The sequence below is a fragment of the Haemorhous mexicanus genome, chromosome 5, assembly GCF_027477595.1.
Source record: "Haemorhous mexicanus isolate bHaeMex1 chromosome 5, bHaeMex1.pri, whole genome shotgun sequence".
Lineage (NCBI taxonomy): Eukaryota > Metazoa > Chordata > Aves > Passeriformes > Fringillidae > Haemorhous > Haemorhous mexicanus.
The window spans coordinates 41,265,732-41,291,099 of record NC_082345.1 but is presented as its reverse complement, the minus strand read 5'-3'; the positions used below and the strand labels follow the sequence as shown (position 1 = coordinate 41,291,099).

Below are 25,368 nucleotides of genomic sequence, written 5' to 3'. Positions count from 1 at the left end.
GCTGAGCTGTGTGAAGTTATTGGCTGTATTTCAGGACAATCTTGCCTTGATTCCCCTTTGTCCATGTCACTCTTTAAGAGTGGATTGACCATGAGCTAACTTATTTGTCTAGAAAATGTCATTTGTTTGGTCATGAGCCAAGAAAAACAAACATCTATAAAGCCCCATCCCTCATTTAACAGCAGCAGGGTGGTTTTGTTTTCTCTACTATGCAGCATATTTAACACTCTGGTACATTTTCATTATATATACAATATGTATGTGTTCCTCAAATATGAGTTTGCAGAGTTAGAGATCTGTTATTTACAACAGAAGATTTTCAGGGTGTTGGGACATGTCCCCACAGCCAGTTAGTCCCAGCACTGACATCTTGGCTCTGTGAACACATTCTAGAAACAGGTGGAAAGTCAGGCAGCATGCACAAGGACTAGCCCTCTCTTTGTTCTGATCTATCTGATCTTGCTCAAGATTAACACCATCTGATGGGAGCAAACTGCTGCTCTGACCTATTTGTCTATCCTGGTCCTCCTGTTCTATCCTTGTCCAACTTGGCCAGCTTCTGTGCCTTGGTGTTCCTGGTAGACATCAAGTTGATTTGCATGATAGGTCCAACCCTTGCTAGAACTGCTTCTTGAGAGTTCAGTAAAATCAGGACGATGGTGTGTCTCAAATTGCCTTTATTCATGCAATAATTCAACATTGCTTGTACCTGTGGACATGGATTGTAGTTTGTTGGGTTTGCTAAAATACTCAATTTACCATGTTAAGGCAAATAATTTACTGAGAGAAGTGTGTATGAGAGCACATAATCCCAAAAGACAATTTAATACAAATCAGAGTACACTGATGTGTGCAAAGTGAGACAACCAGCTAAATGGTGAGAGGAAATTTTTCTGGTAACTCATCCCAGCACTAGCTTCTTCAGAAGCAATGAATAGAATATGTAGCTAATTTGGAGCTGGCCACTGTGTGAAATGCTGGTTGTATACTACAGATTGCATTGTGTGACTTCAGAGCTGTAATTCCTAATTTAGCATGCATCTATGTGTGTAATAGACACCTCTGTGGGGCTTAACTGAAGCTCTTACCTACCTAATAGCTGCTGTGTGGCCACCCTCAGCCTCCATCAAATAATGAACACTGTTGCTGGGCCAGGGAGTGGTGGCAGAGTGAGTGGGAGAGGTAGCAAAATCATTGCTGATTAGATGTGTGATGTTCTGGTGGAAAGCAGCAGTGTGCCTCCTAGGCAGCAGCCAGGCTGAGAAGAAGATGAGCAGAGCTCGATGATGAGAAGCTGGGAAGGCTTTTTTCGCTTAGCAATGCTGGGATGAAATAAGCTGATGTCTGGGTTGGGGACAAAGAGCATTTTGGTCCAGTACCTTAAGCCCTGCTTGAAGCCGTGTGAAGGATTACAGGAAACAGGTATGGTGGGACAGGACTCTCAGCGCAGATTTGTGGTGGGCACTTGAGAGTCATCTCTGGTTTCTGGCTTAAGTTCCCTTACGGCCCGAAGCACAGCTCCTCAAGCTTATGTACCCTGAGGAGAGAGCTAGATTGTGGGCCAGGCTTCCTTCACAGCTGCTGAAAACACTTCTTATACATGTGTGCCTGGGAGGAGTATGGCCAAACTCCCCAGAAACTTGTACTGCTCTCCTGACAAAAGTGCTATAGAGGAGAGCAGCAGTTACTTTTACTTTGTTTTTAGCTGTGTGACTGGAGCTGTCTGGCTGTCCTTAAAATGTATTGTTTGTACTTAAAATTAGCCATTTATTTAAGTTGAGCACATTGGTAAATTAGGTTCCTTGAGAGTTGCAGAGGCAATTAGATTGAGAAACATTGAATTGAAAAGTGTGGCTTCAGCTACAAGAAAGAGTGAATCGGGAGGAAAAAGAGAATGCTTCCACAAGTTGCATAAGGGCCATTCAGAAAATTGGACTGCTAGGCTAAGGTGCTGTTTATTTCTGTATAATTTCACTCCACAGAGTTTCTCATTTTGTTGGTCAAACCTAAACATAGCAACCTGAATTGCCTGAAGACTTGTTGTGGAGTGGCAAGTGTGAGGTTGTACCAGAACGCCTGACTCCAAACTGTGATGAAATTTCAATGAGCTGCTGTCAGACACCAGTGTCACCTCATCTCATGGTGTGAAGAAGTCCTTCCATAGGTGCCTGGCAAATCTGTGCTTGGCTTTCCTGCATAACTGGAATTCACATAATATGAGTTTAATCAGTGCCTCCTTGGGCCAAGTGCCCAATGCTTCCTGAACTGATGGGACAAACTGATGGGACATGTGTTGTTGTCTAGTGTCTGTGGAGGGTTTGAGAGTGTGGCTCTGCTCAGACCGTGCCTAACATACAGCAGCAGGAGCCAATTTCCAGGCTGAAAAAAAGCTGGAAGAAGTACAAGTGGGGAGGGCAGTTGATTTTTGTTCAAAGCCCACCCAGATGAGATAGGGTCCTGCTGTATGCGATACCAGCTAGAAGGGTTCCTCACCTAAGTTGTTTGCCATAGGAGCAGTAGCAGGCAGGTCTGTTCATTCCCTTCCCAGGTTCAGGGAGTCCTAAAGGGAGCCACTGGTGTTATCAGTTACTATGGCAGAGAGGCTGGTTTGTTTTTGAAGTGTAGCCTTCAGTGCAAGAGAGCTGGGTGGACTTGCTGTCCATGCAGTCCAAACTGTTTTTGCTGGTTGTTGCAGGCTCACACCTTTTGGTCCCCCCCTCTCTGTTCTTACAGTCCCTGAGCTACCTTGTGTCTCCCTTTTCTGTCCTCTTCTCACTGATGGGAGAATGCTGGCAACATGCTCCAGACTGCACTTTTGGAAACATGGCTGAGAGCTAAACCCAAGGGTGTGTGGCTGCCTTCCTGGCCTACTTTGCAGGGGTGATAGATGAAAGGCCAGTTCAGCAGGTTTAGGGGGGTGGCTTGGTCATCCCTGGAGTAGCAGGAGCCACCTAATGCTGACTCAGGTTTGGGTTAATTAAGAATGTGTGTGGTACATCTGGTTAGCATGGGAATGGGGGAGAGGTTTAGGAAGTGGAGACCAGTTTTGGCAGGAGTCATGGGTCACTTTGTTGTCTGCCTGGGATGATTACAGCCTGTGCACTTCCAGCTGAAGATCTCCACAAGAGTGGAGGCCTAGGCTTAGTTCACCTGCAGATCCATCACCTCTTGAGAGAGTGCTGCAGCCTTGTCATCCCGAGGGAAGCCGCCTGGGAGCCTCATTTTACAATAAACTGTCACTGGGTATGCCACATATGTGCTCCAAGGCTCAGGCATACCATGCCCAGCTCATTAGCTATTTTGCACCTTCCATTGTCTAAAATGAAATTAAACATTTAATCCTTTTATTTTTTCTATTCTTTAGTGGCATAGCTTCATCGGGAGTGGGACAGAATACTGTCCTACAGAAATGTGGGGCCTGATTTTTCAGGCGTTCCTCCAGGCAGTGAGAGATGATGGGCTGAATCTCTCCAGGCTGAGAAAGGAACTGAGCCCACATCTTGCCTTTGAGCCACCCGAGTAGAAACTAAAACTGTTGGTGGATCTTACAGGGATGTCATGGACCTTAAGCTGATGGAGCAGACAAAGGCAGCAGAGTTCAGTGTATATCCAAAGGAGACAGAACCATACCCATTCTTCTGATAACCTTAGTGTTTCCTCTAGTTATGTCTACACAGCTCACTGCTATATACACATCCTGAGGCTCCCAGTACTCTCTGTAAATGTATTTCCCACAGGGTCACAGATTTCAAGCCAGTGACCAAGTGGCTTAAAATATGTCACCACAATATCTCCTATTTAGATGCCCAAATCCTCTGCTGGATCTTTTTCATTACTTGTCTGAGTACTGAGTCTGCCCTTCTGCACTTCCAGCAAATTTGTGTGAGAACCACATTCAAGAGAAGACAAGAAGTTCAGTCAAACCCAGAGGAAGATTGGTCAAAGTTTTCTTTCACTTTCCTCATTAGAAAATTCTACTATGGCTGTTTCTTTACTGTCCAGGTTTTCCCAGTCCTGCATCTCAAATGTTTGTAGAGCACAAGCAGAAGTACCATATTTTCCATCACTGAATGTCCTTTGCTGTGAAGTAGTCTCAGAATCTGTTGAAGGTGGTGCATCATCAGCATTTGATGCGGTACTAGGACTATGGAAGCTTGGTAAACTCCATCGCTGAAGGTTTCTCTCATGATCTGTTATGAGACCAGCTATATTACTAACCTGGGGCTCATGTTTGGGCTCTCCTATCACACTAGGAAGTGACTGATGCACCTCTGAACTTGAGAGGTATGGAGTCATTTCTGGGGGGAAAAAGGGTTGGTTCAGAAGAGCCACATTTGCCTCAGCTATGATCCTTTGGAGCTTCTCTTCTGGCATGCTTGCAGAGCGCTCTGTTGGCAGGTCTGGTTTGTCCAGCACATCAGGTTCAATCTCCTGGGCTTCAGAAATGACGACCTCAGGAACTGGCCTGGCTGTCTCAGATGAGGTGTCACTGTCACCAAACTGTGCCTCGTTCCTTGAGGTTTCTGTTATGGGTCCTAGCTCTCGGCTGCCATGAAGTCTGTTACTTCTGGTAACTCCTTCATGTTTCTTCTTGAAGCTTAAGGTAGAGTGCCTCCCTCTTGTGTGCATTTCCTGCAGCCGTCTGATGTGTCCTTTTTCATCTGCTGGGAAAAACACCGAATTCTCACTCGTCTGCCGACTGTAGCGCTGGTGGGTGGGGTATGAAGGACCCTCATGGACGCTGAGAAACCTCTTGACTCTTCTCAAAACCGAATACTGTCTCTGGTGTTTCTCCTCTTCCCAAGGCCACTCTTCCCCATAGAGAAATTCAGTATCAGCCAGCCTGCCAAGTAAAGCCAGGTAGTACATGTCACTTAAATATAGGAAGCATCAATACACATTTATCCCTCTGTCTCAGACATAGGACCCAAGACATAGGAACCAAGGCCCTAGTGTGTCCCAAAAGAGAAGGAAGAAAAGGATGAGGGTGCCAGGAAAGGGTGTCTGTGCCTTTGAATCAGCCAGATCACACAAAGAACTCTCCACATCCAGATGTCTCTCTTCCTATGGACCAGGCTGGGATGGCATCCAGCCAGGTATCTGGCACCATTTCATATTTGAGCTGCAGCCTTCTGAGGCATCTCCACATGGTTAGGCTTGTGCTCAGGGTGAGGGAAAGGGGAGAAAGGAACCCTACTCAGTGCTGTAGTTACTTTTCAGGAGAATCTTTCAGGCAAAAATAGCAAGAGTGTAAAAGCTACTGCAGGAAACAGAGGACAACAGTTTCAAAAATGTTGAAATTGCTCAGATGGCCAAATCTCACTTACTTCTGGAACATGACAGTGTGTTGAAGGTCTCACCTGTACCTGGTACTCTTCTCCTGCACACCCTTGGTGTTTCATGAGAACAGCTATTGCTGCACATGCCAGTGAAGTCAGTACACACCACTGACAGTGCAGTCTGGGCAAGCCAAACTGGCCCAGTTACCTTGCCTAAGGACAAGAATGGCAAAGGGGCTTGGGCCAAATCTGAGGCATGGAGCACAGGCAGGCAACTCTAACCTGGAGGGACAGTGGAACTTCTTCCAGCATTTGTGAAGATCATAGAATAGTTTATGTTGGAAAGGACCCTTAAAGGCAGCTAATCCAACCTCCCTGTGATGAGCAGGGACACCTTCAACTAGATCAGGTTGCTCATGGCCCCATCCAGCCTGGACTTGAATGTTTACAGGAATGGGACACCTACCACCTCTTTAGGCAACTTGCTCCAGATGTTAGCTTGAGGTAACTGGAGAAGACTTTGGGTTTGGGCTCAAGTTTTATATATCTGCTTTGGACTTGGAAGAATTTTTAGAGCTTGTTTTTGAAGTTTGCCTAAGAGTTATCCATAATTTTTAGAGATATGAACAGAGAAACAGTTCACATGAGAAGATAAAAAATAAAAAGTCAACACATCAGAGCTGTTTGCATTCCACAGGAGCTATCAGGGAGCTATTTCTCATTTTATCCTTCCTTAAGTTTTTGTGTGAAGTACTTTTTTATTAAAAAATTGTTTGCAGACTTAATGATGTTTCTTCTTTGCCACCTTTTCCCCTAGATATTAGCTTAAAATAAATTTTATTCAATGAGTTTTAATTCTTTAGTTTTTTTACTTCATTCTTTACTTTTCTTTTTGCCATTTTATAGGTTTTTCCAGAAGGAAATAACTTCTGAAAAGGCTGGGTGTGATGCAACCATTGCCCTTTGTAGTAGAATGCATGCAAAAATGAAAAAATAAGAAGAACAAGAATGAGAAAACCACAATTTTGAGGCCAAATTTAACAAAAAATTAAAGACATTCTATTTTGATAAAGGTGGGAAATGATGGGAAAATTGTAAATATCTTGAGATAACTTTTAAAGTTAAAAAAATGTCTTCTGTAAAGTTTTTAAAAAGGTTTTCAGATGAGGATATCTACTTGCCTGGTATTTTCTCAGGCATGATGGTATTTATGCTTATTGATCTGTATTACAGCATGTCACAAGCATTTAAACTAACAGCTTCTAAGCTAATTGGCCTGTCACTGATTCCTCATATAGATCCTGGCAACAGGGGGCAATCCCATACCCTCTATTCTTTGTAACCATTGTTCTTTGTTGATCTCTGCAAATAAATCATCTTCATACCTTCACAAAATCTGGCCATTTCAACTTCCATGCCAGGATTATTAGTCAACGAAAAGTCATACAACATTTAAGATGATTTGTTGTTGATCTTCACAAAAATCTGGACTGATTTCAACTGTTGTCTGCTAACTAAATGATTAAAGGAATAGCTGTTTTGCAAATTGGGGATGCATGAAGAAGCTGTAGCAAAGCAAGTATCATTAAGATAAGTCAGTCACTGTCTTCAGGTATCATCCTGTGCTCAGAGACTATCAACAAATATGTTCCGAGACTACCAACAAACCCTCCCTGCAAACACTCTCTATTTATTGATTATACAATTTAAGATAATGCATGCACAACTTGGATGAACACATGGACCACTGGAGACATCCTCCCACCAACATCAGCCTGTCCACTCCCTCCTAATTCCATTTCCTCCATTTCCATCTTCTCTGCTGGAAGTATCATCAGAGCCCACATCCCTGCACTGAGTGTCTGCCAGTCAGTGCAGGCTGTCGGCGTGGGGATCTTTCTGATGGCATTAAGGACCCCTAGTGCCACTCACCCCATTTCAATAGTCGATCCAAGAAAGGAAGGAATACAGTAATCAGCAGCTGCTTTTGTGTAGGGTGGGCGGGCAGAGGTATCATTCCAGTAAATATCTTTCTCCATCCTTGGCAAGTTCATGTGCATCTCATCCACAGCCAGAAGTGAAACCTTAAATTTTTTTTTGCATAAATCATGTCACTTTCAACATAGTGAAGTAAATGAAATAGTCTACTTTATACTCCCTGGGTCAACATTTCTTTCAGAAACCCTTTAGCATAAGCTGTGTACGATGGCCTGCGCATTAGGAAGAGACTCGGTATTACAAAATAAATCCCCTATATCTGCCTATACTCCTGAAAGAATAAATTTTATCTTAACTTGAATCTTCTGTACTGCAAAGGTATTTGTGCCAGATTGAAGTCCTTCCCACACGTTTAATGAGTTAGATGTGATCCTTCATGTGCTATGGAAAATCTGTGTAAAATATCACACATGTGCTCCTTGAAGTGTCCAGAGGTCAAGAATCTTTCTGATAGGCTTCATTGCCATTTTAAGACATTCCAAATCAAGTATGGGAACACCATTCTGATAAATTTTACACAACAGGCTCTAAGGCACAGTAGCATGAGTATCCTGATATGGTGCTAAGCCAGGGAGCATTTTTGTCCATGTGAAGTCCTTTTCCCATTCTTGCACATACCTGCATGGCTTACTCTGGTTGCTTTGCCTAATTTGGTGGTTTATTTGGCCCTTGCTCCCCCTAACTCCTGGGATCTGCTTTCCTGGAGTGGAGTCTGACAGCAGTTCAGCCAGCCCTGTGCTTGGCTCTATGCAAGGGAAGCAGCAGGTGCTGTGGGACCTCCTCATGTCTCTGAGCTCCTTGACAGCACAACAGCCAGGGCTCCTTGGGAATCATGGGAAACTGGAATAAAACTGTACCCTTGTCATCTCACAGCCCCTGTGATTGGGGACGCTGACCACAGATACTGCTGTGGGTAACAGCATCCCAACATGAGTCATGCTGCTGGCCCTGCTTATTAGTTCAGGGCCCTGCTTAGTGTTTTTACTATTTTTGCTGCCTTTCTTTTTAAAGGAAGGTTCATATGCAATATTTTAATCTCGAGACATTCAGATTAGCAAAATGTGTTCTTATCTATGTGGGAATGAATTTTGTATTTTTCAGGATTGACCTACATTACATGTTTTTCCAGGCATAGAGTGGTTTCATAATTTAAGGTCAGCTGTTTGCATGTTTAGTCAGGCATTGTAAATGCCAAATACCAAACTCAAGATGAATTAGCTTGTGAAAACACACTCTGTGGATCACAGCCACAGGTGATCCTTCAGGGAAAAAATATATTTTGCTAGCACTTGTTGCCCTGATTTATTCCTCAATTTAAGACATAGTATTAGATGTAATGATAACCTATGGTAGAGAAAAGCTAGAAGTAGAAATAAGAAAAGCAACCTGTAAATTTCTATCGATGCACCAGTTAGTTTCAAAATCATCATCATCTTCTCCAAACGGATTAATGAGTTGTTCAGCGACCTGGAAAGAAAACGAGACAGTGCAGAGAGGTTGGCATGCCATGTCATGACTATTGCTGCAGAGAAAGTAGGATTGGATTTTTCTCTCTCTCCCTGCCTGTCACTTGCAATCATAGCTTGAGCTCCTGTGTGATTGTTCTGCCAGCCTAGCGAAGGAACAGCTTGCTTTCACTATAGATTCATATCTCTGTGCCTCGCTGGTGCTGCCAATCACAATTGTCAGTGCTGGCCTGCCGGGAACTGAGATGTGTCTGGGCCAAGGTAATTGTCACATCCAATAGTCATTACCTTTCCTTACTGTTGTCTTTGGCTCATTTAAATGAATGGTTTAGCAGCTAGAGGCTCTGTTATTGCACTGCTGTCTGCAATAGTCCACCAGCCCATGGGGTCATGCCTTGCAGCTGGAGTCTGCTGGAGGGAGTGGAGCTCATCTCTTCACCTCAGCCCTCAGCCTCTACTTCTTTATCAGCATTAATCCCAATGGCAACTTTCCAAGGCTTTTGAGGAAAAGCAGCATACAAAAAAACTTGACTCAAGTCAACTCTGCATCATGCTAGCCAAATCCCAGAGACAGAACCTGTCTTTAATTCAGCCTGTTGCCTTGGGTTTGTGTACCTGAAGTGGTTAAACTGAAAGCTCATCCTGTGGAGGAAACAATCAAACAGTGAGCTCAGACACATTTGTGGTGAGGTACCTTAGTCTGGGAACTGTTCTGGAAAGGTACCCTCTCTGGCTCCCCATATCCAGTGAAAAAACCCACAGAGACTGCCCCCTACCCTTGTGATCACCCTCGTGATCACTAAAGTGTGGAGAGTAAGCACATAGCTGCTGATGGAGGAAAAAAAAAGATTAAATAGGAAAAAAAATTAGAAAATTCAGACTGCTTCTCTATTTCCTATTTTCTTGGTACACTGACATTAAATGTCCTCTCCCCTCCATTCCCTTCTCCTTCTGTTTATCTTTTTAAGCCCTGGTTTTGAAGCTGATCATATTTTTGATAACTCCTCCAAGCCTTCCTTGTGATCACCAGGTCCATGCACAGGAGCAGCAGTCAGGTCCTCGGTTTAATGTGGATATGTGTAAAGCAACTGCATGATTAAACAGTCCTGTTCATTAACCTGACTATGGACAGCTATGATCTAAATAGCTTATAGCTGTAAGGCAGTTGCTCCTGCATATTTCTCCTATGTGCCTCTAGGCTGTACCTGTGGATAAGCACTTGCTGACTCTCTGAGGCCACCACCTCCCAGGCCAGCACTGGCACACAGCAAAAGAACTGCTGAGTAGATTAACACTACAAAAACATCTGTTAGGTGGGAGCAATGCGAGGAGACAGGGGTCACCTCTGCTCACACTCATTCACATGGTACTAAATTCTGATGTACAGCTATGAAAGTGCTGCAAAAGGGAGGAACCAGAACACAGTCTGTGTTGTGGCTCTCCAGGGAAGACATTGATCAGCTTCGTGTAAGCCAGTGGACCATCACCCAAAAGTCCACCATAAAGCCTATCACATGAGCTTAAAAAAGTGAGGACTGGGACACAGCAAATAGTGGTGGTGGCTTTCTTTTGGCTAACCTGGTCCTGGCATGTGACACATGACTTTATTCTCCAGAAAGGAATGTAGTGAAGGACAAATAAACTCTGTATTTGGACAGCTCATCTGTCCCTGTAAAGAAAATGGGGATTTAGAAGTGTCTCATGTAATGGAAAACTTTGGCCCTTTATTGTAGGTATAACAGACCAGGCTTGAGGCCAAGGAATGAGCTCAGTTTACCAATTATTTCTGAGGAATTGCCAAGTTACTGGAAGTCAATATCTCAGGGCCCTTTATTCTGCCTGGCAGCCAAAGTCCAACACTCTCAGCAGGAAACTGGCTGTAACCTTCAAGACAAAAATATCCTGACTCGGGGCACTGAAGGTTTGGACAAACCCCCAGTCTGAGGAAACTCTGCTGATATTAAACTAACTTTCAAAACCAACTTCTCTCTTTCATCTCTTTATGCAGAATATTTATCAGTTACAATGGCATTTCATACCTGCTACAGCCAGGAGTTGGCTGGAAGCTCAGAGCCTAACTATAGGAGGAGATGCTATAAACATCCTTGGGTGCTGAAGAAGGAAAACCCATTTCCCCTCAGGGGCACCAGCAGCGTAGTCAAGAGGAACAGCTTAGAGTTTTTAGCCTTCTAGTATAATGGGAAGACACTGCCTACAGAAAAAGCCTCACTTTTCTCCAGAAGTTGTTACCTTCACTGTACCAGCTTCCCTTTCTCTCTCTCCTGCTCCCATCCAAGCTGGTCCCTATGCAGCAAAATCCTTTTCCCCCTCATTTCCTAGGACACAACACTAGAGGAGCTTGTCCTGCATGCACTTTACCTTACAATCTGCCAGCTTGGTGTGCTGCCTTCTCTACTCTGCCCTTCAGAGCTGGCTGTGGGAAGGCATGTCTACAGCCAGCTATGTTCAATTTATATTCTAACAGAAAAGTTATATTCTAACAGAAAAGTTAGTTCTATGTTTCCATCCATGATTAATAAACACAAAAGGAAATCTAATGTACATGGACCCTAATGAAACTTTTTAAACTTTTTTTCCAGCAAGTCTGTTTCAGAGGAGAGAACCACCTTGAATATGCGGCTTAATTACTCAACTATCAGATTGATTGTGAGATGTTAGCTAGCAGTCACTAAGAGGCTGATGGGCAGCACCCAATTCCTCTACAGCTGTTCTCCTTAATGAACATTTTTATGCAGTGGGGTTCTAGCCAATATTATCTGTCACTCTTTCATAGCCCTCTGGAACTGGGGACCTTTAATTGCCTATATCTGATGAGGTTAACAGCAGATACTTCCAGCTTTGATCATAAGAAGAAAGTGTCATTCAGTCCCTTTCAGCTGATGCCAGATCTGCAGCCATAGTTCCCCACTGCAGAATGGAGGGGGACAAAGGGTTTTTTAAAATCTCTTTTCTGTCACTTTATAGTTCAAGTCCTGAGACCTTGTGGGAGTAAGGCTCCCTTAGGGAGTTGTGGCAGCATTGGTGCTACTAAAATGGGCTCTTTCAGACTCACCACCATCTCTTACCATACGGTCTGTCAGGTGCAATTAAAAATGCATTGCATGATATCTCTATATGACCACAGAACACTTCAGGCTTAATTCACCTCTGGTGTAACTTCAGTATTCATTGGAGATTTTACACGTGTGTCACAGATCTGGCACCTTGACCTGCCCCACAGGGAGGCTTCCCCCATCACCTGTCCAGAAAGCCAGCTTACCTTGAGCCATCCTGCATAGAAGAAGAACTGCAGCAGTGTGAAGATTGGAATGTAAATATCTAAGTCATGTCCCTGGTACCCTTGGTCAGTATCCAAAAATTGACGCCCTATCAGGCAGGCAAAGAAAAAGGTATAGACTGCGAGAGTAACAACCTGCAAGGAACAGAACTTCATTGAAATAATGAACCAATACAGTCTTATGCATAAGGCAACCCATACCCAAAGGCCTTTGTCTACCTTTTGCCATATAATTTATAAATTTGCAGGAGGCATTGCAAATACAGAGGCCACAGGAATAATTACAGCCAGGAAGAACACTCAGGAAACAGAAAAACATTTCAGTGCTTCCCTTCCCTCTTCCAAATTATGCAAGATCTTCAAAACATCCCTGCATTAAATATGCCTTAAATAGTTAGCCAGGCATCCATGATCCTGTGCAAGTGAAGCAGTGCTTAACATCTCAAAGACTCAGGTTGGGACTATGAATATTTTATACCATGAATGTTTGGAACCAACCCCCTTTTATGGAAATTGTGTTTTGAACTTTCTACAGGATAATAGCTCGGTACCTGGGTATAGACCAGTGGAATTCCAACCCAGTCATAACCAAACAAAAGGCTACACCAAGATCGGTACTTATTCATCTCCTAAAAGGGAAAAAGAAAACAACCAGAAGAAACCACAACAAAATAAAATTGCATGGGATACAATTCTGAACTGTAAATATTTTGTTGCAGTTCATTTTTGCACATATAAAAGGACAGGGAGAAAAGAAAGTATAGAACATATAAACTGATACTATAACTGTACCCAGCAACCCATTTGAATATTGACTTTGTTTATGGAGTTGGAGTGCTTAGTATACTTTGTATTTCTTCACAATTCATCTTCTGCTTCTATTTTATTCACAGTGTAGTGATACATGAAAGAGAATATATTACATAATATAAAGGATATTTTACCACTTAATGAAATATTCAGGGAGATTATCTTCTCTGAAGCTGATAATGAAATCTTCAAAATGCCAAATTATTCTAATTTCTCATATTTTTACAATGGGACAAGTATGAATTTAGAGTGATGCTACAATAATTTTTTACTCATCAATTTTTTGCTTCTTGCAATACCTTCCTAGTCATGTTAAAAAGAATGCCAGTGAATGCTGCTGTGTGTTTAAGTGTGCATTGATACACAAAGAAAAGTGGGATAAATCCCGTGTAAGGTCATTTAGATGACACAGGAGATCTGTGCATACTAAATAAAACCAATTATGTAAGTGAAAAGCACCATAGCAATTTCAGATTAGTTTTTTGTAGATTTCCTTTTACTACTTACATTCATCAGTGTCTGCAGATCCACACTGTCTCGAATTCTTCCCTCCTTTCGTGCCTTTGATGCCAGATTTCCAAACCAGACAAATGGGACCCAGTATTTCAGGTGGGGAGACTTAAGATCATCAAAAAGTTTTCTTTCATATTTTGTCATAAAACCTATTTACCAAAAAACCAAAACAGCCTTCATTTATTCTCTGCTTTGAGTACTGCTAATTCTATACATTTGGAATATGTTTTTATCTGTTTATGTACTATTTGCAAAGACTCTGTTAAACGCAACTTATAATTCTAACTAGTAACCTCCTCTTAAAAAAAAAAATCCAGGACAGATCTTGATGAAATAACTTCTTTTTGCATTAATTACCTATGCTAAATTCCTCTTTACCAATATAGGCAATAATTTGCTATTACTGTCTTCTTATATCTAACTGCTGACAGATGGTAGATACATAGAATACTAAGAATTGTACAAATTACTCTCTAGTTTCATATTCTGCTCTCAGAAAAACAAGGAACTGGACATATCAGTAAAGAAACATTTTTCACCAATGATGGCTTTCAGAAGCCTTTTGACATATTGTAAGGGCAGTTACATGACCTTCTGATTCTGATAATTTTTTGTTTCATCTGCAAAGCAGTGAGCAAGCAACAGAGGATACAAGCGCATGCATGAAACAAAGCCCAACAGAGTGTGTGCCTTCTGCCAGTGAAATACTTCCCTGACAGATTGTTTGATGTTTTCTTTGGAGTTATGAAGGCATGCAAAGAGATGAAGAGGGAATCATGCACAGAAATCCCGCTGCTGAGGGGACACAGGGCCAGGTGACATGCTGTGGGGCTACAAGCTGAAGATGCTCTCTGCCTGGCAATTTGCCTTACTGGGGAGCTGGGAAGGTATTAGGTTTCCTGAAGAGTTCTCCTGCCTTGTGAAGCCCTGCTTCCCCCTGCTGCAAGCAAGTCCAAGGTCACATAACCAGGGAGCCAGGGCTGTGTGTGACGAATCCTGCACCAGAGCCAATGTCTGCCTGGGACTGGCAAGGGAGCAGCTGGCTTTTGGAGCAACACCTCTACCCCTCCAGGGAAGATAGCTCTGCTCTGCTGTCCTCCTTCCACCCAGGCTTTGACAAAAACAACCTCAGAAAATTCACATTTTCTTTTGTCCAAATCCTGTATTTTCTGGTATTGGAGCAATTGTCATGTTTGGCAGATCTTAGTTTTTGCTCAGGTATGTGACATCTATCATGTGGGTATAAAGCTTCTTTTGTTGTATTGGCATTAGCTCTGAAATAAGACAAAGTTAGTAACACGACAGCCCCAAAACAGGGGGTGCAGCCAACCAATTACAAATTTGAATGCTGAAAATTCAGTAAGGGAATTGACAGTAGACTACAATGAGTAACTAAGAATATGTTCATTACGGCTAACATTGCTAAAGACACATGACACAGCAAACAAATAAATGTATAGAAACTCAGTTGTGTTGCACAGAAATGTGAATTAAGTTAAAGGAGATTTGCTAAACACAGTGATCTGAAATATTCTGTTGTTGAGGAAAATGTCACTATTGTGCAGTTGGAACAAGCCTACACAGAAGGTATGAAATACTGGAACTACTGAGAAGGAAGGCAAGGACAGGACAGAAAACACTGTGGAAGAGGAAATATTCAGCAGCAAGAGACGGTGCTCATGCAATATCATAGAATTTCAGAACAGAATAAGATAAAGCTTTTTAAAGTTCCCTGGGCATTTTGTAGCCACTTCTCATAATCAACTTCACAGAAATAATCAGGCAACCAGACAAATTAACCTGCTAGTCATGGCTCCTGACTCCTAAAAGTCAGTGTTTCAGGCTGCCTTTAGTTTTTGTCCAGCCAGCCCTGCTTATTACAGAACAGGAAAAGATGCTTCTGTCAGGCTGAAACAGAGAGAGAAAAACAAAAAATTGAGTCTGGAGTAAACACTGGATGCAAGTCACTTGGAGGCTCTGGAAAGACTCAGCCTGAAGGGGTCACAAAAACAGCAAGGATCAGTTCAGCTTTCCACTAAAATTGGGCACCTTCTGTTCAGAAAGCTCAACAAAGTCTGATTTTTTAAATGATAAAGTTCAAATTGGCATTGAAGTGTTTGTGTTAATATTGATTAAATATTCTCTTTGATAAATATTAATAATGCCTAGTATTCTTATTGCAGAACATACTATTTCTGGATTGCTCTTACTGCTGGCAATACAGACAACATGCAGTTCAGAATAGCTCACTGCTATTGCATTGGTAAGGAAACACTTAATATTCCATTAAATATAAGGGAGGATACCAAATTTCAGTTATAAAAATTATGTGGTTTCTACATATGATCATGTTATTTTTATTTAGGAGTATTCAAAGAATTAAACAATAAACTCTATTAATGAGAATACTGGTTTTGATAAGCACTAGAAGACTGAAGTAGCTCCAGAAAATGGGAAATATTTGTCAAACATTGTGCCAGGATCATGAAAAGGATGATCTAAGGAATGACAGGGCACTGAATCCTTGTGAAAGTATCAGAAGAGTGACATGGAGAGCAATCAATAAACAATCAAAGGATACTAATGTGAACACTGTCAGCCAAAGAGATATTACAGGAAAATTATTGATGAGAAAACAAGCCTGGCTGGGACAAAATCACTCATGCTCTCCCATGAGTGATTCAAAGAGCATTCAGTTCTCCTGTCAAAACTCAATGGTTTGAGACAAGACTGGTTCAGGTTATTCACATTAAATACTTCTAATACTAGTGGTTAGAGAAGAAGGAACATGATCAAGTAGATAAAAGTTTCATTTTCTGCTTCTGTGTTAATGTAGGAAAGGGTTAATTTAGGTGCTTCCTTCCAGTAGAGGATTTGGGACTGCACTCTTCAGCCAACCATGGGTATTCATGTTGCTGAGCTCACACCTCATATTTCTCTTCAGCATTTCCCATCAGCTCTTTTGGGATTGCTCTCTGCTCAGCTGCTCACTCATTACTCTGTTTCTTAAGAGTTGTATTCTTGAGCATCCAACTTCATGATTGCTGTGCTCAGGACAGCTGCTAGGCATTTGACACTTAGAGCCTGTGTGCACCAGCAGTCAGCATCATAAAGGAATGAATCCACATGGACCTACTGTCTACAGTTCCACAAAGAGTGTTAAAACATGAAAAAGAGTCAGAAGGAAGGTCCAGCACTCAAGACTGTATCCTATAGGAAGAGCCTAGAGTTGGTGAAGCTCCTGAGTTTCATTCAAGCCTTTATGCAGTCTGCTAACAGGTAACTATTGAGGAGAAAAAATATGTTTTCTTCCAATTAAAAAAAAAAAAAAAGAACTCAAACCTATTACAAAATCCAGTGAATAGAAGATAGCACTGTGCAAGTTCAGACTGAGAATAAGATGCCACTCTTCAACAGCAAGTTTACTGTTGTGAACATCTGGTCACCTAGGATGCCGTGTAGTCTCCAGTATATCCACCTGAGTTTTAAATCTGGGCTGATTGCATTCCTAGAAGGTGTTACAGCTCAGTCAGAAATTGCAGCATGACAAAGGATGCTGCTAGCAAGCTTTTGTGCCTTGTGTTATGGATGAGTCAGACTAGATCATTGTGGCACTGTTCTCAAATTTAAAATCTAAGAATTTAAGCAGTTCATTTGCTGAAAAGAGAAGTGTGTAGCAATAGTTATGTTATGGCAGTTCACAGTTTGACAGCAAAATGCAAAATCATTGTAAGTTGTTTCAATGATGACTGTGCTGAAAGCATCAGATTTGTGCTGCTCACATTCATATGAAATGCCTTCCTCCCATGCAGTCTGATAAGCAATGCCACAGGGAGCTAGGGAGGGGATGATTGCAGAGTATTGTCTAAGTCACTGGATGTTACCAGGAGCAAAATATACCCTGAAAAGCTCAGTGCTGCATCAATAAAAACTCTGCAGCACAATATGCATTAAAACCTACCAAAAAAAGTACTGAAATCCAGAGCTGGCTACACTGTCTGTACTTATATACACAGTTTATAGTAGAAGATTTTTCACTGTTAAAAATACCAACAATCAAAACTTGCTTTCCAGTCTACAATTTTGGTACAACGCTGTGACATTCTGTCTCTTTGGAACAGATTGTCTTTAGCAATAGGGAGGCAGAGCTGGATTAGCTGCCTGGAAATGTTGTAATTTTCCAGTGCATAATAGAAGCAGATTGCTGGGGACAGTGACAGAAGCTTCCCTGACCTCTCACAGGCTCAGGTAAACAGTTTGTTGCACAGCACAAGGAAGAGAACTTTAAAATTCAATGAATCCTACATAAATGGTTTGGGTTTGGGTTTTTTTTTTTCCAGTAAGATTGGCATATTCTGCCTATCATTTTTTCTTTAATATCTAAAGCTTCTCACAAATTTGAAATGTGTATATGTGTATTACACTGCATATTTTAAATTTGCTTACTAATCTCTGCCAAAGGAATAATTTTAAGAAATTCAAGACATTCAGTAGAAAACATGACTTCTATTTGGAACAGATCCCCATATCTTAGCACTGCTGTTCTACCACTGACACTGACCATGGCAGTCAGCAGGCACAGTGCCACACCTTGCCTTTAAATACTGAGCAGTCAGCCCTTGATAGACAATCAAAGTGTTACACGATTGAACTCTCTTCACCATCATTACACTCACTGTGCTATTGAAAGAAACAGAAAACAAAGGCATATTTAATATTCAGTTTAGTTATCCTTTAAGTTTAAAGTAAGTTTTTCAATACAAATAAAAAAACCCTTGGGGCCAAGGAGTTTTTTAAGTAAACCACAACATTTAAAATGTGCAATTTATTAAAAATGCAGTCTACTTAAATAAAAATTGAGATAAAGCTGTATTTGTGAAGCGCCTGCAGAGATCAGTCTCTGATACACCAGACTAATTTATATCCCAGACATTGGGGCAATGCCATACAACAAGTCACCATTCCTACTGCATCATATTATATTGCAGCTTTGGGGTTTTTGTGCTTTAGAGAATGTTGTACCTGCTCGCTACGCCTGAGTGTTTGAGGCAGGCCTATTGCCTCCATGGGGTCTGAAAGCAGATTCACATAAGACTGTCAAACCTGTTTGATTTCTATAGTGTTGCTGAAGACTTTAAGAACATTAAAGATGCACTCTAAAGGTTATAGCATCTGAGTCACTAACAAAAAGCTGATTGCTTTGAGGTGGGTTAGTACGAGGCACACATGGGGCCACGGGAAAGAAAAAAATGAGGCTGGCTCCTTCCCTCCCTGAGCCCCCACCTCTGAGAGAAAGGAAAGCAATTTTGGGGAGGCAAAGTGCAGTACCTGCTCCAACCACATGGTCCATGGTGGGGAACCTTTTGTACACAGCTGTGCTGACAGAGCGGAAGATCAGCAGAGATGTTAAGTTCACATAACGCATGAGAGTCCTCCTCAACAAGCGCCCATACTCATCTCTGCCCTGCACACAGCTGGAGATGAGCAACATCAGACGATCTGGCCAAGGCAAGTTCACAAACTGGTTCCACCAGCGATTCACCACCAAAGTTACATAGAAACCTGAGGGTTAGAAGGAAAAAAAAAGTCCAGTGCCTATTAGGATTTCAGTTACTTTAATTTTAGTTTGCAGAGTGTTGTTCATATCACTAAGCTGCTACATTTCCCAGAATAAATGCAATAAGCCATGTCAAAACCCAGGATGCAATAAATACTAATTATTTAATGGACATTGCAATGTAACAGTACATTCCAGCTGAGTATCTCATACCCATGAATTTCCAAATTTCCTCTTGTGTAGTAAAACTCAGGGTGAATTTCTTTAATTGGGAGATCAGGTACAAGATATCAGTGTAAGTGGGCATGATCTAAATATATGGAAACCTTTCCTGTTAGTATATTAAAACCATGAGCAGAAACATTGATGTGACAAAAGCAACTTGAACTTGAGAAGGCCTGTTGGAAGCAGATGACTATTGAGAACCTCTAACCTCCCACATTCCCCTCAGCTCTGAAATGCTTCCATGCACCAACATTCACAAAATGCCTGAACAGAGACATAGTTGGAGAATAATTTCACATTTAACCGGTACTTACCAAGCACAAAAGTTACTGGGATTTGTTCAGCATATTTGTCACAGTAAATTGATAATTTTTCAAAGAACCGTTTTTGGCTACCTGTAAGAAAAAATCTGCAGCAAAAATAAAATGTATCTGTCCTTCCATAATATTTTGGCACTAGCTGCTAAGTGCAAACATGTATAAATAATCAGATATGTACTCTGGAGAGTAACCTTGGCTCATGCCTTCAAGCAAATTCTTAAAGGTAAAGGTCTGAACACTTCTGACAAGTATTAAAGAAGCTGGAGGAAACAACAATATTATTCCCTGGTTTTTGTAGTTTTCTCAGGACTAATTTGAATGGCACTACTAATTGGATCAATATGTCTGGACAATCAGTTTGCTGTCCCATACAGATGAAAGATGACAGCAAGCTCTAAGTCTGCAAGTAGAGCTTAGTCTCTTTTTCCAGAGTGGTACTTAAGGGAAATGCTCAGGTCTGCTTGAATTGCAAAAGGTTACCAATAGAGTTCCTCTGATTTGAAAATGTTACATTGTTGCAACAGATTTTTATTCTTACTCCTATGAAATTTTTCTATTCCACAAGATTAAAATACAATTGTATTTTGCAATCAGAAAAATATTCACCAAATGATAGCAAATGGGCCATGGTGGTAGCTTTTACCCACAGGAAAAGGCATCTGATGAAATACAACAAGCTTCTGTATATTTTTTTTTATTTGTATAGGTATTGCAGTTATTCTTTGATTTCTTATAAATGGAACATATAACAAATATTTGGTGGGTTTTGCTTACAATTGTGCAATAAACTGGAGCACATATAGAAAGCTTTCTGTGGTGTATTTACCATGGTCTTCAATTGCCTGACATTTCAATAAAACTAGATTAATTTCAACAACTGTGAGACTTTGGTGTTCCTTTACGTATTAATGCTATAATTTTCTTTCTTTGTTTACAGGTATAGATTACTGAACAAAAAATAGTGATTAATCAGAGAAAAACTGAAGCTTATTTTATCCTTGCTTCCAATAAAAAGCAGAGATCTAATTAGAGATCATGGTAAGAACTGAACTATAATTTTGATACTTCTATGTAATGTACTTCATCAATTAAAAGTTTCACTGTACTAATTGATGCACTGCATCTGTCATATGGTGTTTAATTCACACCTAGGTGGAAAAAGCAATTCTTCTTGTAATCTGTTCCTGCCAGGTGCTGGGTGACACACAGATAATAACCTTGTCTGGCTTCCATGCAGTTTACTTGGTTCTTTGCAAGCTTAAAAATCAAGTTTGCATGCCTTCCTAGCTTGAAGCAAAACTTTGCTTTTCTTGGCTTTACAACTTCACTCCAAAATGATTACCTCTCAGTGTTGCTAAATTCCCACCGGGCAACCAAAGACAGAGTTCTCCCTAGCTCCCTGTGGCAGGGAGAGCAAAAGGTCTATACCTTTGATCTAAAGCAGGGAGGCATTCTCACAACTGACAGCTCAATGTCAGAATGACAAAAGCTGTATAATCCAAGCTTGCTCTGGGTTTTTATTTAGTCTAACTTCAGTAGGATGGTTGCTCAATGCTAGGCTAATAGTACAATCAGCTGAATATGATAAACAGTATTGACACTCTACATATTTCCTCTGGGACCTTAAAGTAAACGTGGAAAGGTAAGCACATTGGAATATGTCCAAAGAAAAGACAATAAGTAAAGAGTAACCTCCCCCCATTATTCATCAGCCTAACTCTAGGAAGTCTGAAACTTCAGCATAACATTCAATGAGATGTGAATTGGAAAGAGTGTACCTGTATAATACACTTATCGCTGTGTAAAGAGTAGCAAAAACAATAAATTCTCTGTACAGCAATTTGTAGATGCTGCCTTTCCACCTTAGGAGTAATCTGTGAAATCCAAAGAAAGTGGCATTTGCTACTTTGCTGGAATAAGTGACTGTCATCGTCGTGGTAGGCTGGGCCTAGAAACAGCAGAAGAGAAGCAGGACACCAACAACATTTTAGACAGCGTATCCTAACCTGAATGTACCCTTGTATAGATAGATACATGGATATACATGTAAATTTAAACATATAAAATATGTGTACACAAATACATGGTGTTTGTATTCATATATCCATAGAGGGGGAAAAATAAAAATCTTGCAGTTACAAGCTCTGTTGAGACTGGTGCAAGGCTGTATTTGGGCTTTATGTCAATGACCACCCAAACCCAGCAGTTGGCACTGAATGTGGCCACTTTTCTGGGCCACCTTTCTGGGGGACAGTGGCACGGACATATTAGACCTCTGCAGTCTCTGTTTACACTCAGTTTGCTCCACTCTAGTGTGAGCAACAAATAGGAAACAAATTTGCTTGACATTTTTTTCAACATTTTCAGCTTCTTGGTAACAGAAGTAAAGCTAAATTCCACAAATGCATGTACATCCCCAGTCAGTATTTTTAGTTGGATGTGGTAATTATAATACTTGAAAAGACAAATGATATTTGGAGACTGCCTCTTTCATTAACTGTTACAACAGCAGCTGAAATCAGCTGGAGAATGCTGTTATTTCTCTCCTTGGCAGCTAGACTTACTCCTCAATACTTCAGCATTGCATGGCCATGCAAAACAAGCCCTAGGGCTGCCCAGGTAGGTAGTGTGAGACACAGTGTAATTAAAGTACAACTGAAAATATACAGGTAAATACTTTGTGCTGGGTTTGGTACTTGCTTACCCAGTGCAGGGAGATGCTGTGGGAACTTTCATATGCTTACAGAACAAATCCCAGCTCCAAATGTGAATGAAAACAGTTTTATACAGCATGCAAGAAACAGAATATTGAAGACAAGCACAAAATCTTAAGTTACCGTGTATTACAAATATTATTCTTGTCTATATTTTTGTGATGCCACTGTAGCAAATTTATTGGGGGGTGAGGGAGAAAAATCTGAACTCCTAATTAACAGATGACAAATAGTTTGTGCATCTTGGCTGTGTCTCTGATGCAGAGCATAATGTAAGCCATTAAAATTCACCTGTAAATGTGCCAGTTTTTATTTTAGTCACCAAGGGAATCAGCAGGGAAAAGACACTATAAGCCTTGTATTTCTGACAGGCTGTCTCTTTTCCTCTGCAGAATGATTGCTCGATATTCGCCAGCATGGGTCTGAAGATTTTTTTTGTGTTGCTTTTTTAATTCTTTAGAAAAAAAAAAAACCACCAAAAAAGCATGGGTTTTGGTCTTCAGAATCCAAGTGATACTTTTTTTTTCCTGAGCCTTGGCACAGACCTTTAAATTTTTTGTTGTCATTGTCGTACTCCAAGAAGTTCAGTGCAAGAGCCAACTTGTCTGACCGGCATGCATGGAAATGAAGTCTTGTCTACTAGAAATCTTGTGGTCAGGATGCAATACTTAAGAAAATGGAGGCAAAGATGTCCATTCTCCAGCAAAAGTGGGGCTTTATGAACAATGAAAGAAATCTGTGGCTGGGCTACAGGGAAGGAATGGGGTAAAAAAATATGCTTAAAAATGTGTGTTTCCTGGAACTATTGTAGGAGCCTTTAGATCTTGCCCATTGATGTGTGGAGAATGTGTTTAAGCCATGCAAGTGTGTCTCTATCTCCCCATTAATATCCACTTTGTAATGAAAATCGCCAGTGGGAAATCTCCAGCAGGGACTTGAATCTAGAAAAGATGTCTGATAATGGGAGAGCTTGTAGCTTGGCAAGAACCCAGACCCTCAGCACAGCACAAGGCCACAATGAGAGGATGAAGTTAGACAAATGCAGGATGAAACAAAACATAAACTGCTAACTGTGGGGGCAGCCAAATATCAGAACAGGGGACTGGATAGTCACCCTCTTGTTCAGGATCTTTAAGCTGAGGGCAAATTGTAGGACAGAAGATGACCTTTGGGAAGAATTCACATAACTGAGTCAGGCAGGGGCTGAGGGGTTCTGCAGGTCTCTCCTGGTATCTGGGCATCTGTTGTGGGCCACAGAGGAAAAAAGATTGCTTGCAACACCCTTGGAGCTTCTGCAGCTCTACAGAAAGGCAGCCATTAGTGCCAAAAACATGACTCGGTTTCTGCATTGGAGGTTCAGGAAGGATTCCTTCTCCCAGCTATCAGAAAGGGGAAAGAGCCAAAAACTGGTCAGTAGCTAAGCTGGAAAAAGTGGGTCCACCTTCTCTACAGACCTGAAGCAAATCCTGTCTTGCAAGGCCTAGTAGATTGGCTTTGGCCACAAATGCAGAGCTGTAGTGATAGCAGGAATCAGGATTAAGAATATTTCCACATGCATTAGACTGGGAGAAGATTTTTATCCACCAAATGCAATTTGTCTGCTTGTAGCAAGTATATTTCATTTAATCACATTCCAGCCATCTCTTAGCACCTTACTCAATGCCCTTGACTCTGAATAGAAATTCTTGGAAGACACTGGATGGCCCTGCTTATTCTTTCTGCCTCTGAAATGGGGCAAAGGAAAGTGGGACTGTTACAGAAATTTTAAGCTTTGTTGCCTTGGTTTCCGTGTCTTTCCTTGCCTATTGTATGCTCTGTTTTATCCTCCTGCTAAGCAAATGCTTTCCTTAACATTTATCATTGGGTTCATATAGGGACTTCATATAGGGAATTATATAATATAATTCTAAGTCTTAAAACATACATTAGGTCAGATTAGGTGATTATAGAACAGTTTTGACTATACAAAGCTATGAAAGACAGCTATGCGTTTGTCTGGTTAGATTTCTCAACACAGCAAACACAAATTTAAATCTGCATTTGTGGGGTTTTTTTCTCTGACAACAACAACAACCATTTAGGTATGGCCTCCCCTTGCAACAGGAAGTATTGGTGTAAGGCCTTGCTCTGACTCTGGCTCTTGCACAGTGGTCCCAAGCCCTTGATTCATGGGCAGCATGCTGGCAGAGAGTCCTTCCTACATTACTTATGGCCACAGGAAATTAAAAAGCTAAAACTGAGATGGACAGGAAGAGCAAAGCATAACGATGCCCCCCAGCACATTCCTTCCTAAGCACTCTTTTGGCCAGGGCTGAAGAAGGACAGAGTACATTAGATCAGATACCACAGGCACCAGTGTAATGAAAAACATTCCTAATTATCATGCTGCCCCTAAATTCATCAGCAGATATAGGGCTAGGCTTTTTGCTGGTATGGATTTGTGAGTTTTGAGGACATAACACAAGTTATGCCCGTTTGATGCCTGTAGAGACCTTGACTCATATCTATGATGCTGCTTTTTTTTTTTTCTTTTACTCAGTGTTTATTTCCTTTCTGAAACTTTCTCAAGCACAGACTGAAATGTGAGTTGTATATTATTCTGCTTTTGCAAAGACCATCAGAAGACCTTAGGCATAAACAGCTAAAAATATAAGTGTGTCCTCTCTGTTAATATTGAACCCAATTGTAAATGGGATTTTTGCCTGGCTGAGAATTTCAGGATGCATTAGGATTCAGAGAGAAACCACTGTACAAAATAGCAGCCATCAGTGTTTCCTAAATGACCATGAAAGGCTCTTTACAGAATATATAAATAAATAGTACCTCTATGCAGACTTACCTCTTGTCATTTTTCACCTTATTTTTTAGTTTAGGGCATAGAAGAGAAAGTGAGTGAGAGATATTTGAGTTAAGCCAACTATAAAAACATATTAAGCTTATGCTATATCCACTGACCTGCTATTTTGATTCAGCAATCCAAGCCCGAAGGCAAATCCTGGACCCCTCCTCTTTCTCAGACGTCCTTAACCAAGTCCCCTTCAGATCTGCAAAAATCACCTTGCTCTTCCCTTAACCTGAAGCAAGGGGTTGCTGCTGCTGAGCCCTAAGAGGAGTGGACTGACAAGAACAGGGGTTAAAATGTCTTTCCACTTCTGGAAGTCTGTTTTTGCCAAGTACTCTGTCCTGTC

The 25,368-nt window shown here is 41.3% G+C and overlaps 1 protein-coding gene across 2 annotated transcripts; it reads right to left on the bottom strand.

Moving 5' to 3' along the window:
- Positions 1-659: 659 nt before the first annotated feature.
- BEST3 (bestrophin 3) lies at positions 660-25,368 on the bottom strand. Of its 2 annotated transcripts, XM_059846931.1 has the most exons (10): positions 25,136-25,368; positions 21,245-21,414; positions 19,461-19,555; positions 18,693-18,926; positions 13,359-13,513; positions 12,593-12,670; positions 12,024-12,176; positions 8,664-8,744; positions 7,212-7,363; positions 660-4,843 (listed from the first exon to the last, which is right to left on the bottom strand). In XM_059846931.1, exons 2-10 carry the CDS (start codon positions 21,394-21,396, stop codon positions 3,940-3,942), a joined length of 2,004 nt encoding a protein of 667 aa, XP_059702914.1. In that variant the 5' UTR covers positions 21,397-21,414; positions 25,136-25,368; the 3' UTR covers positions 660-3,939. The 2 variants fall into 2 exon arrangements, with proteins under 2 accessions (XP_059702914.1, XP_059702915.1); XM_059846932.1 differs by lacking the exon at positions 21,245-21,414 and having other exon boundaries at positions 25,136-25,367.